Source organism: Triticum urartu, chromosome 1A, assembly GCF_056163025.1.
Source record: "Triticum urartu cultivar PI428250 chromosome 1A, HENAU_Tu73, whole genome shotgun sequence".
Taxonomy (NCBI): domain Eukaryota; kingdom Viridiplantae; phylum Streptophyta; class Magnoliopsida; order Poales; family Poaceae; genus Triticum; species Triticum urartu.
The window spans coordinates 515,826,066-515,846,502 of record NC_141873.1 but is presented as its reverse complement, the minus strand read 5'-3'; the positions used below and the strand labels follow the sequence as shown (position 1 = coordinate 515,846,502).

At 46.4% G+C, this 20,437-nt stretch overlaps 1 protein-coding gene across 1 annotated transcript in view; it reads left to right on the top strand.

Annotated features, from left to right (window-relative positions):
• The first annotated feature begins 9,112 nt into the window (after nt 1–9,112).
• The window catches only part of LOC147992116 (uncharacterized), an 83,076-nt gene continuing 71,751 nt past the window's right edge, over nt 9,113–20,437 (top strand). The window contains 5 exon segments of the mRNA XM_087538932.1: nt 9,113–9,434; nt 11,574–11,665; nt 11,945–12,077; nt 12,129–12,470; nt 12,660–12,759. Coding sequence (XP_087395058.1) covers nt 9,113–9,434; nt 11,574–11,665; nt 11,945–12,077; nt 12,129–12,470; nt 12,660–12,759 — 989 coding nt within the window.

The following is a 20,437-nucleotide window of genomic DNA, read 5'->3' as shown; positions in this document are numbered from 1 at the left end:
AATTGGACTAGGGAGGGGGGGGGGGGTGCCCCCTTCCTTCCTTCTCCTTTTCCCTTCCCTTTCCTTCCCTCCTACTCCTACTACTTGGAAGGGCTCCTAGTTCTACTAGGAAAGGGGGAATCCTACTCCCGGTGGGAGTAGGACTCCCCTAGGGTGCGCCATAGAGAGGGCTGGCCCTCCCCTTCCTCCAATCCTTTATATACGGGGGCAGGGGGCACCCCAAAGAGACAACAATTGATCTCTTGATCTCTTAGCCGTGTGCGGTGCCCCCCTCCACCATAATCCACCTCAGTCATATCGTAGCGGTGCTTAGGCGAAGCCCTGCGTCGGTAGAACATCATCATCGTCACCACGCTGTCGTGCTGACGAAACTCTCCCTCAACACTCGCCTGGATCGGAGTTCGAGGGACGTCATCGAGTTGAACGTGTGCAGAACTCGGAGGTGCCATGCGTTCGGTACTTGACCGGTCTGATCGTGAAGACGTACGACTACATCAACCGCGTTGTGCTAACGCTTCCGCTTTCGGTCTACGAGGGTACGTGGACTACACTCTCCCCTCTCGTTGCTATGCACCACCATGATCTTGCGTGTGCGTAGGATTTTTTTTGAAATTACTACGTTCCCCAACAGTGGCATCCGAGCCAGGTTTTATGCGTATATGTCATATGCACGAGTAGAACACAAGTGAGTTGTGGGCGATATAAGTCATACTGCTTACCAGCATGTCATACTTTGGTTCGGCGGTATTGTTGGATGAAGCGGCCCGGACCGATATTACGCGTACGCTTACGCGAGACTGGTTTTACCGCCGTGCTATGCACACAGGTGACTAGCGGGTGTTAGTTTCTCCAACTTTAGTTGAACCGAGTGTGGCTACGCCCGGTCCTTCAGAAGGTTAAAACATCACTAACTTGACAAACTATCGTTGTGGTTTTGATGCGTAGGTAAGAACGGTTCTTGCTCAGCCCGTAGCAGCCACGTAAAACTTGCAACAAACAAAGTAGAGGACGTCTAACTTGTTTTTGCAGGGCATGTTGTGATGTGATATGGTCAAGACGTGATGAGATATAAGCTGTTGTATAAGATGATCATGTTTTGTTGAAGTTATCGGCAACTGGCAGAAGCCTTATGGTTGTCTCTTTATTGCATAAGATGCAAGCGCCAAATAATTGCTTTACTTTATCGCTATGTGATATCAATAGTTGCAAGAGCAATAGTTGGCGATACGACCATGTGACGACACATTGATATAGATAAAGATGATGGAGATCATGGTGTCATGCCGGTGATGATGGAAATCATGACGATGCTTTGGAGATGGAGATCAAAGGCACAAGATGATGATGGCCATATCATGTCACATATTTTGATTGCATGTGATGTTTATCTTTTATACATCTTATTTTGCTTAGTTCGGTGGTAGCATTATAAGATGATCTCTCACTAAATTCAAGATAAAAAGTGTTCTCCCTGAGTATGCACCGTTGCCAAAGTTCGTCGTGCCCAGACACCACGTGATGATCGGGTGTGATAAGCTCTACGTCCATCTACAATGGGTGCAAGCCAATTTTGCACACGCAAAATACTCAGGTTAAACTTGACGAGCCTAGCATATGCAGATATGGCCTCGGAACACTGAGACCGAAAGGTCGAGTGTGAATCATATAGTAGATATGATCAACATAGTGATGTTCACCATTGAAAACTACTCCATTTCACGTGATGATCGGTTATGGTTTAGTTGATATGGATCACGTGATCACTTAGAAGATTAGAGGGATGTCTGTCTAAGTGGGAGTTCTTAAGTAATATGATTAATTGAACTTTAATTTATCATGAACTTAGTCCTGGTAGTATTAGCATATCTATGTTGTAGATCAATAGCTCACGATGTTGCTCCCAGTTTATTGTGTCCCCGATCGCCCCAACTGGGCTCCACTACTGATCGTCTGGAAAGGAAACATAGTATCGTCCTGAGTCCTCATCGAACTCCCACTTGAGCTCAGTCGTATCCCCAGGAACGGTATCATTGGCACCTGCATCTGGTTGGAAGTAATCTGTGAGTCACGGGGACTCAGCAATCTCACACCCTCGCGATCAATACTATTTAAACTTATGGGTAGGGTAAAAGGTATGAGGTGGAGCTGCAGCAAGCACTAGCATATATGGTGGCTAACATACGCAAATGAGAGCGAGAAGAGAAAGGCAAGGCATGGTCGAGAATCTATGATCAAGAAGTGATCCTAGAACAACCTATGTTCAAGCATAACACGAGACCGTGTTCTCTTCCCGGACTCCGCCGAAAAGAGACCATCACGGCTACACACGTTGTTGATTCATTTAAATTAAGTTTAGTTTCAGGTTTTCTACAACCGAACACTAACAAATTCCCATCTACCCATATCCGCGGGCACGGCTTTCGAAAGTTCAAATCCCTGCAGGGGTGTCCCAACTTAGCCCATCACAAGCTCTCACGGTAAACGAAGGATATTCCTTCTCCCAGGACGACCCGATCAGACTCGACAATGGTAAAACAAGTCCAACAAAGCCACCCGAATGTGCCGACAAATCTCGATAGGAGCTGCACATATCTCGTTCTCAGGGCACACCGGATAAGCAATCCTTACAACTAAAACCAACCCTCGAGTTTCCCCGAGGTGGCGCTGCAAGGGGCTCTAGTTTGGACCAACACTCAGAGGAGCACTGGCCCGGGGGTTTAAAATAAAGATGACCCTTGAGTCCGCGAAACCCAAGGGAAAAAGGCTAGGTGGAAAATGGTAAAACCAAGGTTGGGCCTTGCTGGAGGAGTTTTATTCAAGGCGAACTGTCAAGGGGTTCCCATTATAACCCAACCGCGTAAGGAACGCAAAATCAAGGAACATAACACCGGTATGACTGAAACTAGGGCGGCAAGAGTGGAACAAAACACCAGGCATAAGGCCGAGCCTTCCACCCTTTACCAAGTATATAGATGCATTAAAGTGGACAAGATATAATAATGATATCCCAACAATAAACATGTTCCAACAAGGAACAAACTCCAATCTTCACCTGCAACTAGCAACGCTATAAGAGGGGCTGAGCAAATCGGTAACATAGCCAAACAACGGTTTGCTAGGACAAGGTAGGTTAGAGGTTTGACATGGCAATATGGGAGGCATGATAAAGCAAGTGGTAGGTATCATAGCATAGGCATAGCAATAGAGCGAGCAACTAGCAAGCAAAGATAGAAGTGATTTCGAGGGTATGGTCATCTTGCCTGCAAAGTTCTCCGAGTTGACGTAAGCTTGACCCTCGTAAGCGTACTCAATGGGTTCCTCGATCACGTACTTGTCTCCCGGCTCTACCCAAAGCAAGAACACAAGCAAAGGGAGACACAATCAATCACGGTGCAATGCACAAGCAACATGATGCAAAACATGGCATGATATGCGGGATGTGATATGCAATGCATATGCGTGCTCCGGAAGGAAAAGATTAAATCATGCCTCAACTTGGAAAACCAAGAGTGCCGCTGGAAATATGAGTTGATTTCGGTCGAAATCGATATAAAGATCACTGGAATCGGATGCACGGTTTGCGAATGGCAAGCAAAACAATAATGGCACAAAGCTGCGATTAACAGCACGAGACCATCTAAATGCATCAAGAAAAATGAGCTACTGCACTCTAACATAGCAACAAAGCACATGGCAGTGATCCACTCAAGATGCTTGACAAAAGATGAACACTGAGCTACGGCTAAATCACACAATAGCAGGTTCAAACAAGCATGGCAAAAGTGTAAAAGATATCAGGTTCACAGACTTAGTGAAAATAACATGTCAGGATTTAACATCAGGAAGCAATGTTTAGAGCAAGATAACAACATGCTACAGGAACATATCATGGCAAAGCAAGGCATGGCATGAAACTACACAAAGCATATAACAAAAGTCCCTTACTGACCATAAGCCAAAAGGGATCAAAAAATACAATGGCAACCATGTAAACATAGCAAGTTTCGTTAACAGATTCAGACTTAGCAAAAAACTGGAACATGGCAAAAACATAGTTACATAGGCATGTTTGCGAGCTCGATGCACTCACCACAAGGCATTGCATGACAAGCTAAGCATACATCTAGCAAGTAGACATGATAAATAAGCTAACCATGGCAAGAACACTCTCATAGCATGCATGGAACAACTACAACAACCTCGACAAAATTGATTAACACGTAAACTATCTGCCAGGAACATTTTATAGCAAAAGTAGAGCAAGATTGAGTCATGCTAGGGTACTCCATAATTGCAAACAAAGACATGGATGGATAGAGCATAACAATATCTCAAAATCACCCTTACTGAATATGCTCAAAAGAGGCATGGATCACTCTGTAGCAACATAAATACAAGGCATAAATATATCATCAGGGAAATGACTTGGAAGAATTCTAAGTCCCTGAAATCAGTAACATCACGAGAGCTACTTTGCATGCTTGTGCTAGTCACCACATTGATCACAAAAATACATGGCATACACCCCTGTAAATATGGCATGGCATAGCCCAAAACACATGTAGGGCTCAAGTTCATAGGAGGCACACATTAAACATGACAAAAATGACAAATGTCCAAAATCTGTTAAGAATCAGAACCTAACATTACATAGCACTCTTGCAACAACATTTAGGGCATCAAGATGAACTCAAATGAACATGGTGCAATGGAATGAAATGAAGTGCACATCCAGACGAACAATTTAATATGCTACACGCGTGAAACGGAGCTACAAATGCAAAGTTATGATGTGATGAAAATAGCTAAAAACATTAGGGACTTAGGGGAGAAACGAGGTCAACCCCTAGGTTACTGTAGCTAGATCCAGATCTGCACGTGAACTGAGGAGGAGCTCGAGCTCGCCGGAGTTGGTGCTGCGGCGGCCGGAGAGGAAGCGGTGGCGGCAGCCGGAGCTGGTGAGGGGGGCCGGTGAGGTCGCCGGAGACGACGACAGCAGGCGGCGCCGAGAAAGGAGGCCGGCGATGGCGGGGCGGTGGCCGGCGACGAGCTGCGCGGCGGGGCGGAGCGGTCGGGCGGCGGGGAGGCGACCGGGCCCTCGGGGGCCCGCGACGGGCCGAGCGGGCCGGCGGCGAAGTGGGCACAGGCGCGCCACTTGGCAGCCCCTGGTTGGTCCGGGCGGCGGAGCGGACGCGTCCGGCCATCTCGGACGTGTCCAGCGGCGGCGGGAGGAAGAGGAGCTAGGGTTTGGGGCGGATTGATCCGAGATTTTTGGGGGAGATGCCTATTTATACATAGAAGGAGCTAGGAGGCTCCAAATTGAGCACGGTTTTTGGCCACGTGATCGTGATCGAATGACCGAGACGATGGAGGGGGTTTAGGTGGGTTTTGGGCCACTTTGGAGAGGTGTTGGGCTGCAACACACACGAGACCTTGTCGGTTCCTCGGTTAACCGTTGGAGTATCAAACGAAGTCCAAATGGCATGAAACTTGACAGGCGGTCTACCGGTAGTATACCAAGGCCTCTTGGAAAGTCTCGGTCCAGTCCGAGAACGTTTAACACCCGCACACGGAAAAGAGGCAAAAGGGGACACCGGAGGACATAGGAGCGTCGGAATGCAAAACGAACAACGGGGAAAATGCTCGAATGCATGAGACGAACACGTATGCAAAAGCGATGCACATGATGACATGATATGAGATGCATGACAAAAGACAAAAGCAACACAAAGATAAAACCCAACAACGAGGAAATATCATAACTTAGTGCCGAAAATCGCAAGAGTTGGAATACAAATATGGCAAGTTACATATGGGGCGTTACAACACTCCACCACTACGAAAGGATCTCGTCCCGAGATCTAGGACTGGAAAAACTCCAGAGATTCGGAACGGAGGTGGTCCTCGTGTTCCCAGGTGGCTTCACGGTCGGAATGATGTGACCACTTCACTTTCAGGAATTTGATAGACTTGTTGCGAGTCTTGTGCTCAGTTTCTTAAAGAATAGCAACGGGATGCTCATGATAAGACATGTCTTCTTGGAGATCAATCTCTTCAAAGTTGATGGTGCGATCAGGAGTCTTGAAACACTTGCGAAGCTGAGACACGTGAAACACGTCGTGCACATTTGCAAAGTTGGACGAAAGCTCAAGTTGATAGGCGAGATCGCCTCTTTTGCCAATGATCTTGAAAGGACCCACGTATCTAGGGGCAATCTTCCCTTTGATACCGAAGCGACGAGTACCTTTCATTAGAGAGACGCGGAGGTAGACATGGTCTCCGATCTCGAAAGCCAAGTCACGATGCTTGCTATCATAGTAACTCTTCTGGCGCGATTGCGAGGCTTTGAGATTTTCGTGAATGACTTTGCACATTTCTTCAGCCTCTGTGATCAAGTCATTGCCAAGAAGTTGGCGTTCACCAGTCTCTGACCAGTTAAGAGGAGTATGACACTTTCTGCCATAGAGAATCTCGAACGGGGCCTTGCCCGAGCTCGCTTGGAAGCTGTTGTTGTAGGAGAACTCGGCATATGGAAGACAATATACCCACTTCATACCGAAAGAAATGACACATGCCCTGAGCATATCTTCAAGAATTTGATTGACTCGCTCGACTTGGCCACTAGTTTGAGGATGAAAAGCTGTGCTGAAGCGAATGTTGGTGACCATGGCCTTCTGAAAGGAATCCTAGAACTTAGAGGTAAAGATGCTTCCATGATTTGAAGATATCAACTGTGGAATGCCGTGCAAGGAGACAATCCTGGAGGTATATAGCTCTGCCAACTGAGCTATTGTGATAGATTCTTTGATAGGAAGAAAATGAGCCACTTTGGTGAGCTTGTCGATGACAACAAAGATAGCATCATTGCCACGCTTGGACTTTGGGAATCCAGTCACGAAGTCCATCTCAATATGGTCAAACTTCCATTCTGGAATGGCAAGAGGTTGGAGGAGACCAGCTGGTCGTTGGTGTTCCGCGTCCACTCTTCTGCAGACATCACATTCATTCACGAACTGAGCAATCTCGCGCTTCATTCGAGTCCACCAATACGACTGCTTGAGTTCATGGTACATCTTTGTACTTCCAGGGTGAATAGAGAGAAGTGAATTGTGAGCCTCGTTCATAATGACTTTACGAAGGTCACCCTTAGGAACAACAATGCGATCCTCGAAGAATAGAGTATCCTTGTCATCAAGGCGATAGCACTTGTACTTGGGTTGGCTCTTGGCAATCCCAATCTTCACCTTCTTCACCATAGCATCAAGAAGTTGAGCCTCGCGAATCTGATCTTCCAAAGTAGGAGAGACTTGGAGGTTGGCAAGGAATCCTTGAGGGACAACTTGGAGATTAAGTTTGCGGAAAGCTTCACAAAGCTCTGGTTGGTAGGGCTTGATAATCAAACTGTTGCAGTAAGCCTTCCTGCTCAATGCGTCAGCAATGACATTGGCCTTGCCTGGAGTATATTCAATACTCAGATTGTACTCTTGAATCATTTCGACCCAACGAGTCTGCCTGAGGTTGAGGTTGGGCTGAGTGAAGATATACTTGAGACTCTTATGATCAATGAAGATGTCCACTTTCCTTCCCAACAAGAGATGTCTCCATGTTAAAAGAGCATGGACAACTACCGCCAACTCAAGGTCATGAGTGGGGTAGTTCTTTTCGTTGGGCTTCAACTGGCGAGAGGTATAGGCCACAACTTTCTTCTCTTGCATTAACACATCACCGAGACCTTGAAGGGAAGCATCACAGAAAACCTCGAATGGTTTGGATTCATCAGGAGGAGTCAGAACTGGAGCTGTGACTAACTTCTCTTTGAGGGTGTTGAAATCGATGTCACATTCAGGCGACCAGACATACTTCACATGCTTCTGGAGAAGGTTGGAAAGAGTCTTCGTGATCTTAGAGAAATTCTCAACGAACCTTCGGCAATAGCTTGCGAGCCCAAGGAAGCTGCGGAGTTGCTTCACATTCTGAGGCGGTTCCCAATTCACAATTGCAGACACCTTCTTAGGATTAACAGCTATGCCCTTGGCGGAGATGATATGCCCAAGGTAGAGAACCTAATCGAGCCAAAACTCGCATTTTGAAAACTTCGCATAGAACTGATGTTCTCTGAGTTTGTCTAGCACCAATCTCAAGTGCTTGGCATGTGTTGACACCAGATTTTGGCATGGTCACGAATCCAGATTCATATGCAAAAGTTAGAGGCAACACTTCACGGGCCGGCCCTGAGTGAGAAAGTATTCGGCCTTTGTCGGCTGAATGAAACCTTGCCGGGGTAAAACCTTGCCTGCGGAGAAGCATGCCGGTGTGGAAAGCTTGCCGGCGGAGAAGCTTGCCGGTGTGAAAACTTGCCGCTGTGAACAGTAACCTTGCCGGGAAAGCTTGCCGCCGTGAACAGTAACCTTGCCGGGGAAAGCTTGCCGCCGTGAACAGTAACCTTGCCGGGGGAGAGCTTGCCTCCGTGAATAGTAACCTGCCGGGGAAAGCTTGCCGCCGTAAACAGTAGAAATTGTCGAGGCCAATCTGACCAGATGCAGATTCCACAGCCCACGCAAGGAGCAAGACAGAAGATTGAGCTAGATTCGGGCTGAATCCGAGTGGGACCAGAACTAGGATTCTAGGACGTGAATTGATGTAATTTTCTTGTAAGGAAAGCCTAGATAAATCCTTTGGTTGTACGGGAAGTCCAGCCGCCTCTTATATATGTTGGGGGTGACGGCCGATTGAGTAACACACAATTGAACAAATCCATCTACATCTTTTACCTTTACTTTTCCTTCTCCCTTGTTCTTCTTCTTCCTCGTTCTTCGCTCGTTCTTCTTCATTGTAGGGCGGCAAACCTCGAGGCCCTAGGGGCGATCAGGTCGACCTAGGGCAGCCCATAGCCGCTACGCGCCCTGACGGGGTCCCTCCCGGGCGCGTGGGGTTTCAGGTCCTCAAAAGCGCCCGCCGGATTGTCTTGCGTACCGCGCTTCCGGCAGGTCTCCTTCGACGTGAGCTGCGGTGCATCACCCCCGGCGTCGAGGGTACACGGTGACGTGTTCGTGTGCGAACACACTTTTTGGCGACTCCGCTGGGGATGAAAGATCAAGAATCATCATCAACCATGTCTAATCTCCCCAAGCCCTCAGAAGTTGACGCCGATAACATCATTAAGCCTGGTCTTGATGAACTATCGGATGAACATCGCCAAGCCTACGAAGCGCACAAGAAGCAGCGTGAAGAGGCTTTTGAGGCGCTCAAGAAGAAGCGTGAGGAGGAGGATTTGGAAGAGTTTCTTTCAAGTTTCAAGAAGGACCGCCAAGGCAACATCACTCTGGTTAGAAACACCAATTTTCCTCCCCTCATCGACGAACAAGATCTAATCACTGTGAGTAAAGTTTTTTCTCCAGAGCAAGTGGCTGTGATTGAGAGTCTTGTTAGTAAGGGTAATGTGATGGCATACCATTCTTTTATGGCTAGTGCTAATGCTCAGAAAAATATGCATCCATCATCTAGTGGTACTGTTGGTATATCTGAAAACCCTAGTCCAATTTTACCTATTTCATCGGCACCACCTATGCAACAACAATATAATATGCCGTTGAATTTTTACCCTACTCAAACCAACCAGCTTGTGGCTGCACCTACATACTCTAATCCTATTATGAGTGTGCCCAATTCGGCGTCAACGCCGAATCACTTTGTCACACCACCCATAGGCGCAGGCATGTTTGGTCTTCCGCCGAATTATGGTTCGGCGCCCATCCCACAAGTTGCACCAATAGCTAGTACTCAGGTTGCTTCTATGTCATTACGACAAACATCTTCATCTACCTCGGATCCAATTTTAGCTAAATTAAGGGAGGATTTGCATAAGATGTTTCTAGAAACTTTTGGAAACGAGCCGAAAGTAAAGAGTCGTGTGTACCAAAAGCCTTATCCCGAACACTTCGATGCAATTTCTTACCCTCAAGGTTATAAGGTTCCTGATTTTGTTAAATTTAGTGGTGAGGGTACGAAAACAAATTGGGAGCACGTGAGTCAGTATCTAGCACAGTTGGGTGAAGCAGGTTCCATAGAAGAATTGAAAGTGCGTTTATTTCCATTATCTTTAACTGGTACCGCATTTTCATGGTTTGCCGCTTTACCACATGGCTCAATTCTCTTATGGTCGCAATTAGAGCGAAAGTTTCATGATCACTTTTATAGCAGCGATAATGAGCTAAAGTTGTCACATCTTACATCGTTTAGGCAGAAACATGATGAATCGGTCACCGATTATGTCAAGAGGTTTAGAGATATAAAAAACCGATGTTATAGCTTAGTGATAACTGAGAGAGACTTGGCAGATCTTGTTCTTAATGGTTTGAAAACTCACATTAAAGAGAGGCTAGAAAGTTATGAGTTTTTGAGCATTAATCAAGTCTTGCAAAAAGCTTTGGCCCAAGAGAATCGAAATAAAGATGTCCATAGGTCTACAACCGATCGTCCTAGAATGCATATGGTTGAACACAATGATGATAATTCGGACGATGAGGTTGATGTCTATACTACTGAATTTGTTTGGTCCTCAAAGGCCAAACCCTATATGTGCAATGTTCTTAAGCCGATTCGCAAGAATCGTGATGAGGAGATGAGGTTTACTTTTGATATATCAAAGTGTGATAAAATATTTGATGCACTCTTGCAAGATAAGATGATTAGAATATCACACACCATACCGCCATTTGAGGAGCTGAAACGGCGTGCTTATTGCAAGTACCATAATTCATTTTCTCATGCTACTAACGATTGCAATGTTTTCCAACGACAGATACAATCGGCCATTAATGACAGACGATTGAATTTTGCCGAGATGCAAGTTGATAAACAGCCCTTCCCGATAAACACCATAGACTTGGAGGGAAAGAAAATGTTGATTCAGCCTAGCATAGCCGAATCTGCTAATAAAGATAATGTTGTTATTGGTGAACCCAGGAATAGCAAGGAGGGCGACGAGGTCTTGGGAAGAAAGATTGTGCTTGAGAAGCAACCCGATGGCAAGGAAGTGTTGAAGATCACTATAAAAAATGCCACACTCGGGGGGCAACCACAAGTACAAGAGGATGCTCATGTTAAATTGATCAAGCCCAAGAATTCAGAAGTTGGCAAGTGGAAAAAGAATGAAACTAAGAACAAGAGAATCAAGCCAACTTTTGATATGTTGCTATCCAAATATGCAAGTCAAGCGGCCGGTTCTAGCTCTAATCGGCCATCACATTCAAAGCGTTCAAGATTGCCTCCGGAGCAAGAGTTTCGACGATATGCAAGGCCATATGGGTCATGGGCACTGACACCATGGATGTCACAACCCTTCTATGCGCCATATTACATGAGAGGCTTCGGTGGAGGATGGGGGCAGCCCCCAATGGCTCCTTATGCTTTCCATATGGGGTGGGCAGCACCAAGAAGGCTTGCTCGCGAGAGGCTTTATTATCCCACACAAGGCCGTTTGAGCTATGGTGCAAATCGGCCAACAAAAATTTCTCCAAGTAAGGCCAATAAAAAAGTGTGGCGTGTTAAGTCATCTAATGCGAAAATTTCAGAATGCGACAAGCAAAAGGAGATCGAAAAGCCGGTTGTTGGTAATCTGGCTACTTCTAATGGTGATATTGTTATTGTTCAGCAGGGTTCCATGGTTAGTGATCATGAGGCGAGCACAAGCAAGGCCAAACCAAGGGATCCCAAATATACTCAACCTAAGTGGTGTCCTCCCGGTTTAACCAAGACCATGAAAAGGAGATTACAACGCATGAGGAATCACGAGAAGGTAGATCACAAAGAGGAGAGTCAAAGGGACGAATTGTTAAGTGAAATTCGGCCCATGGCACTCACAAAACAAGTATGGAGGCCTAAACAAAAAGAAAACGCAGATGCTTCTACATTAGCTACAGCAACCCATTCGCCACCAAAATAGGATGATGCAACCCCTATTACATCGTCCACACCACCTGAAACATCCCCTTCAGTTGAGGAATCTTTGAGCCCAATATTCACATTGGGGGATGAAGATGAGATGGTGGATTATGAATCTACGCCGGTTCGGGAAGGTATGGATATTAATATGGTATATTACTTACCTGCCGAGCTTCGTGCTATAGGTAAAGAATGGGAGGTAGCCCAGCTGGATTTTGGTCCTAAGAATGCTATCTTCGAGAAGCCAAAAGAACCGGTGAAACACTTGAAGCCATTGTACTTCAAAGGTCATATTAACGGATCGCCGGTTGCTAGGATGCTCGTTGATGGTGGTGCTGTGGTAAATCTTATGCCCTACTTGGTCTTCAAGAAGTTGGAGTTAGACGATAACGCATTGATGAAGACCAATATGGTACTTAATGGATTTGAGGGAAAAGAAAAGACAGAGGCCAAAGGTGTGATGTGCATGGAACTCACCATGGGAAGCAAGACTTTGGCCACCACATTCTTCATCGCCGAGGTGCATGGTAACTATAATGTTATATTAGGCCGCGATTGGCTTCATGCTAACCAATGTGTGCCATCTACCATCCATCAATTCTTAATACAATGGGTCGATGATGAGGTAGAAGTCATTCACGCGGATAATTCGGCTTGTGTTGCTTTGGCCGATACATCGGTGGATTGGAATCATCCGGATGTTACTTGCTTAACAGGGCATGACCTCTCGGAGTTTGATTTCCTTAGTGCTACGAGGAACGGGTTCATTCCCATCTCTTTAAAGCCGATTGGTGGTAATCGGTTCCAGGTTATGATGTAAACAAGAAGTTAAACATGGCCGATATAGAAATTATCGCCCTAAGCACATAGAATGGCCGATGGAGTGTTGACATCGTCCTTAGGAAAATCATCATGCAAGTTATTTTTCGGAACACAAGCTTTGCCGAAAAACAGGGGGGCATGTGTTGACACCAGATTTTGGCATGGTCACGAATCCAGATTCATATGCAAAAGTTAGAGGCAACACTTCGCGGGCCGGCCCTGAGTGAGAAAGTATTCGGCCTTTGTCGGCTGAATGAAACCTTGCCGGGGTAAAACCTTGCCGGCGGAGAAGCATGCCGGCGTGGAAAGCTTGCCGGCGGAGAAGCTTGCCGGTGTGAAAACTTGCCGCTGTGAACAGTAACCTTGCCGGGAAAGCTTGCCGCCGTGAACAGTAACCTTGCCGGGGAAAGCTTGCCGCCGTGAACAGTAACCTTGCCCGGGGAGAGCTTGCCGCCGTGAACAGTAACCTTGCTGGGGAAAGCTTGCCGCCGTGAACAGTAACCTTGCCGGGGGAGAGCTTGCCGCCGTGAACAGTAACCTGCCGGGGAAAGCTTGCCGCTGTAAATAGTAGAAATTGTCGAGGCCAATCCGACCAGATGCAGATTCCACAGCCCACGCAAGGAGCAAGACAGAAGATTGAGCCAGATTCGGGCTGAATCCGAGTGGGACCAGAACTGGGATTCTAGGACGTGAATTGATGTAATTTTCTTGTAAGGAAAGCCTAGATAAATCCTTTGGTTGTACGGGAAGTCCAGCCGCCTCTTATATATGTTGGGGGTGACGGCCGATTGAGTAACACACAATCGAACAAATCCATCTACATCTTTTACCTTTACTTTTCCTTCTCCCTTGTTCTTCTTCTTCCTCGTTCTTCGCTCGTTCTTCTTCATTGTAGGGCGGCGAACCTCGAGGCCCTAGGGGCGATCAGGTCGACCTAGGGCAGCCCATAGCCGCTACGCGCCCTGACGGGGTCCCTCCCGGGCGCGTGGGGTTTCGGGTCCTCAAAAGCACCCGCCGGATTGTCTTGCGTACCGCGCTTCCGGCAGGTCTCCTTCGACGTGAGCTGCGGTGCATCACCCCCGGCGTCGAGGGTACACGGTGACGTGTTCGTGTGCGAACAGCATGATCCTCCTTGTTCTTGGAAAAGACCAAAATGTCATCGAGATAGACCAAGACGAAGTCATTTGTGTAGGCATTGAAGATGAAGTTCATCATGCGAGAGAATGTTGGAGGAGCATTGACAAGGCCGAAAGACATGACAGTGTATTCATATGAACCATAGCTTGTTCTGAATGCTGTCTTGCGGATATCTTGTTCACGAATGCGAATCTAATGATAGCCCATACGGAGGTCAAGCTTGGAGAATACTTGAGCACCCTTGAGTTGTTCGAAAAGCTCATTGATGTTGGGAAGTGGGTACTTGTTCTTTATGGTCTTCTTGTTCAATGGACGGTAGTCGACACAAAGTCGGTCCGTTCCATCCTTCTTCTTGACAAAAAGAACACCACAACCCCATGGAGAAGAACTTGGTCGGATCAGACCCATACACTCTTGAATATCGAGTTGTTTCTTCAGCTCCTTCAACTCTTCAGGTCCAAGCTTGTAAGGACGTTTGCAAACAGGTTCCGTGCTAGGTTCAAGATCGATGACGAATTCAACTGGCCGGTGCGGAGGCATTCCTGGAAGCTCTTCTGGAAAGACATCTTGATATTCACAAATGACTGGAATCTGAGAGATGGAATCCAGCTCGCCCTTCTCATTGAGAGAAAACAGTCGAATGGTATCATCACGAGCGGCAAAGACGATTACATCCTCAGACGAATGTGTCAATTGAATCTACCTGGCAGCACAATCAAGCTGAGCCTTGTGCTTAGAAAGCCAGTCCATTCCGAGAATAAGATCAATATCCGAGTCACCAAGAACATTAGGAGAAGACAGAAACTTATAGTCGCTCAACGTGATAGAGACATCCGGAACGAAAACTCGGGAAGTCATTTGTCGGGCCGGAGAAACAATAGACAAAGGTCTCGGCAAAACTTGAGTAACCAAATCATGCATAGCCACAAAAGGTCTTGAAATGAAAGAATGCGATGCACCAGTATCAAAAAGGACTTTTGCAGGAATATCGTTAACAGGAAGGTTACCCATAATCACTTCTGACGAGTCCTCTACCTGAGCTGCGTTCATCATGTTGACCTTTGCAAAATTGGGATTATGCTTGACCACTGCATTGCTGGCAGATCTCACAGGAGGAGGAGGAGGAAGACGCCTCTGGTTGAAGCATTTGTTTGCACAGTGACCCTTCTGCTGACACTTGTTGCACGTAACCTCCGAGAGCGGACGGTGATATGAAGCACTTGATCTTGGAGTATGAGACGAAGTCTTGTTCTGAAAGCCTGGGTTGGGTGGGTGGGAAGATCCATTGCCACCTTTGCTCTTCTGCTGATAAGACTGGCGGAATGGAGGAGGAGGAGGCAACCAATACTTTTGCTGCTTAGCTGCCACTTGAGTTGAGGAAGAAGAAGGAGTTGCATCCCTGACTCTCTTCTTGGAAGCATCACACTTGAGTTGAGCAGCTTCTTGCTTTAGTGCCATATTGTAGAACTCATCATACTTCTTCAGCTCAAAAAGCACAAGGGATAGTTGCAGATCTTCTCTGAGGCCACCTCTGAACTGATAAATCATGCTCTTCTCGTCAGGGATGTCTTGCTTAGTGAAACGAGCGAGCTTCTGGAACATGATGTTGTACTGGTAAACAGACAAGCTGCATTGCTTCAGATTGCGGAACTCCTCACGCTTGCTCTCAACAACACTCTGAGGAATGTGGTGAGCTTTGAAGTCTTGGCGGAATTCATCCCAGGTAATCACATGACCTCCTCTGGAATCTTTGTATTGCTGATACCACTCTGCAACTTGGTCTTTGAGTTGGAATGAGGCAAACTTGACAAAGTCCTCAGGCCCGATGTTGCTGCACTCGAAATGTTTGCAGATATCCACGAGCCAATCATCAGCGTTTGTTGCCTCGACACAGTTACTGAAGGTCTTTGGCTGGTTTGCGAGGAATTGGATGAGTGTAGCAAACTGATTCTGATTGTTGCCATGGCCTTGATTTCCTTGGTTGCGCTCTTGCAAGAGCTGCATAAGCATCTGCGTGTTGGCGTTGGTAGCAGCCATCACAGCTTGCCATGCCTCCGGAGGTGGAGGTGGTGGCGGTGGTTCAGGATTCTGACACGCTTCCATAAATTGAGAAGCCACTTAGATAGAGGTAGATGAATAAAACAACAAGGTACGGACAAGAACAAATACTTGGTAAGGATTACCCAACCACAAACCAAATATCTGCGGAAGAAATACTAGAGCTACATGAATTCCCACCTATGAAACTCCCGAAATTTTCCGGTTATGCAATCAGGTGTTGGGGATACAGGGGAAGCATAATATCTCACCCAAAACTAGCAAATCCTACATCCAGATGTATCCATCCTTCAACACATAACCAAGAAACCTTCAGAAATCATTTACCTCAACCTTCGAAAAGCATCCGTTATACGAGTTATGGAAATACTCCCGAACTCCCGCCCCAGTACTGGGTGGCGTCGAGGTTATCTCACCAACAACTTCATAAAAGAGATTTTCGTTGTCGGCGAAACTCAGGTATTCCAGAATTGCAACGATAAAATTGTGATGACAACACCTCGGAGCTCAACTCCCCGGGACACTGCCAGAACCCCTAAATGTCAGGAGGCACCAAGAACAATGTTCTCGTCACAAAACCATCAGAACAATTCCAAGATACCCGCGTGATCCTAAATTTTTTTTAGTGAAATTTGAGAAGAGAAGAGTCAAAACTCTACGTTAGCATGCCTCACCAGAGCGACGAAGGGACTGAGGAGTAAAAAGAATCCTACTCTCCGATATATATAATCCTAAAAGACTCAAAACATTTTTCTAGACTCAACAACGCCAGCGATTCGATCAAGCAGGGGGCTCCTAAGTCAGGGAAGGCTCTGATTACCAACTTGTAACACCCACGATGCAGCTATATCTCCCACGTGTCGGAGCACGACTTAGAGGCATAACCGCATTGTAGGCAATGTCCCAAGAGGGGTAATCTTTACACATCCCATGTACTGAATAAGAAAAGAGGTACATAGTTGGCTTACAATCGCCACTTCAAACAATACATAAATATAGCATTACAATCATCCAGATACAATCAAGGTCCGACTACGGTACCAAAATAAAGACAACCCCAAATGCATAATATCCCCGATCGCCCCAACTGGGCTCCACTACTGATCATCTGGAAAGGAAACGTAGTATCGTCCTGAGTCCTCATTGAACTCCCACTTGAGCTCAGTCGTATCCCCAGGAACGATATCATCGGCACCTGCATCTGGTTTTGGAAGTAATCTGTGAGTCACGGGGACTCAGCAATCTCACACCCTCGCGATCAAGACTATTTAAGCTTATGGGTAGGGTAAAAGGTATGAGGTGGAGCTGAAGCAAGCACTAGCATATATGGTGGCCAACATACGCAAATGAGAGCGAGAATAGAAAGGCAAGGCACGATCGAGAATCTATGATCAAGAAGTGATCCTAGAACAACCTACATTCAAGCATAACACGAGACCGTGTTCTCTTCCCAGACTCTGCCGAAAAGAGACCATCACGGCTACACATGCTGTTGATTCATTCTAATTAAGTTTAGTTTCAGGTTTTCTACAACCGGACATTAACAAATTCCCATCTGCCCATAACCACGGGAACGGCTTTCGAAAGTTCAAATCCCTGCAGGGGTGTCCCAACTTAGCCCACCACAAGCTCTCACGGTCAACGAAGGATATTCCTTCTCCCAAGACGACCCGATCAGACTCGGAATCCCAGTTACAAGACATCTCGACAATGGTAAAACAAGTCCAGCAAAGCCACCTGAATGTGCCGACAAATCCTGATAGGAGCTGCACATATCTCGTTCTCAGGGCACACCGAATAAGCAATCCGTACAACTAAAACCAACCCTCGAGTTTCCCCGAGGTGGCACTGCAAGGGGCTCTAGTTTGGACCAACACTCAGAGGAGCACTGGCCCGGGGGTTTAAAATAAAGATGACCCTTGAGTCCGCGAAACCCAAGGGAAAAAGGCTAGGTGGCAAATGGTAAAACCAAGGTTGGGCCTTGCTGGAGGAGTTTTATTCAAGGCGAACTGTCAAGGGGTTCCCATTATAACCCAACCGCGTAAGGAACGCAAAATCAAGGAACATAACACCGGTATGACTGAAACTAGGGCGGCAAGAGTGGAACAAAACACCAGGCATAAGGCCGAGCCTTCCACCCTTTACCAAGTATATAGATGCATTAAAGTGGACAAGATATAATAATGATATCCCAACAATAAACATGTTCCAACAAGGAACAAACTCCAATCTTCACCTGCAACTAGCAACGCTATAAGAGGGGCTGAGCAAATCGGTAACATAGCCAAACAACGGTTTGCTAGGACAAGGTAGGTTAGAGGTTTGACATGGCAATATGGGAGGCATGATAAAGCAAGTGGTAGGTATCATAGCATAGGCATAGCAATAGAGCGAGCAACTAGCAAGCAAAGATAGAAGTGATTTCGAGGGTATGGTCATCTTGCCTGCAAAGTTCTCCGAGTTGACGTAAGCTTGACCCTCGTAAGCGTACTCAATGGGTTCCTCGATCACGTACTTGTCTCCCGGCTCTACCCAAAGCAAGAACACAAGCAAAGGGAGACACAATCAATCACGGTGCAATGCACAAGCAACATGATGCAAAACATGGCATGATATGCGGGATGTGATATGCAATGCATATGCGTGCTCCGGAAGGAAAAGATTAAATCATGCCTCAACTTGGAAAACCAAGAGTGCCGCTGGAAATATGAGTTGATTTCGGTCGAAATCGATATAAAGATCACTGGAATCGGATGCACGGTTTGCGAATGGCAAGCAAAACAATAATGGCACAAAGCTGCGATTAACAGCACGAGACCATCTAAATGCATCAAGAAAAATGAGCTACTGCACTCTAACATAGCAACAAAGCACATGGCAGTGATCCACTCAAGATGCTTGACAAAAGATGAACACTGAGCTACGGCTAAATCACACAATAGCAGGTTCAAACAAGCATGGCAAAAGTGCAAAAGATATCAGGTTCATAGACTTAGTGAAAATAACAACATGTCAGGATTTAACATCAGATAGCAATGTTTAGAGCAAGATAAAAACATGCTACAGGAACATATCATGGCAAAGCAAGGCATGGCATGAAACTACACAAAGCATATAACAAAAGTCCCTTACTGACCATAAGCCAAAAGGGATCAGAAAATACAATGGCAACCATGTAAACATAGCAAGTTTCGTTAACAGATTCAGACTTAGCAGAAAACTGGAACATGGCAAAAACAGAGTTACATAGGCATGTTTGCGAGCTCGATGCACTCACCACAAGGCATTGCACGACAAGCTAAGCATACATCCAGCAAGTAGACATGATAAATAAGCTAACCATGGCAAGAACACTCTCATAGCATGCATGGAACAACTACAACAACCTCGGCAAAATTGAATAACACATAAACAATCTGCCAGGAACATTTTATAGCAAAAGTAGAGCAAGATTGAGTCATGCTAGGGTACTCCATAATTGCAAACAAAGACATGGATGGATAGAGCATAACAATATCTCAAAATCATCCTTACTGAACATGCTCAAAAGAGGCATGGATCACTCTGTAGCAACATGAATACAAGGCATAAATATATCATCAGGGAAATGACTTAGAAGAATTGTAAGTCCCTGAAATCAGCAACATCACGAGAGCTAATTTGCATGCTTGTGCTAGTCACCACATTGATCACAAAAATACATGGCATACACCCCCTGTAAAGATTGCATGGCATAGCCCAAAACACATGTAGGGCTCAAATTCATATGAGGCACACATTAAACATGACAAAAATGACAAATGTCCAAAATCTGTTAAGAATCAGAACCTAACATTACATAGCACTCCTGCAACAGCATTTAGGGCATCAAGATGAACTCAAATGAACATGGTGCAATGGAACGAAATGAAGTGCACATCGAGACAAACAATTTGATATGCTACACACGCGAAACGGAGCTACGGATGCAAAGTTATGATGCGATGAAAATACCTAAAAACATTAGGGACTTAGGGGAGAAACGAGGTCAACCCCTAGGTTACTGTAGCTAGATCCAGATCTGCACGCGAACCGAGAAGGAGCTCGAGCTTGCCGGAGTTGGTGCTGCGGCGGCTGGAGAGGAAGCGGTGGCGGTAGCCGGAGCTGGTGAGGGGGGCCGGCGAGGTCGCCGGCGACGATGACAGCGGGCGGCTCGGCCGGGGCGTTCCGGACGGCACGGAGAAAGGAGGCCGGCGATGGCGCGTGCGGCGACCGGCGATGGCGGGGCGGTGGCCGGCTGTAACACCCTCGATGCGACTATATCTCCCACGTGTCGAGGCACGACTTAGAGGCATAATCGCATTGAAGGCATATGTCGCAAGTTAGGAAATCTTCACAACATCCCATGTAATATAGATAATAAAAGGGGAGATAACATAGTTGGCTTACACTCGCCACGTCAATCAAGGTACATAAATAACATTACATCATCCAAACA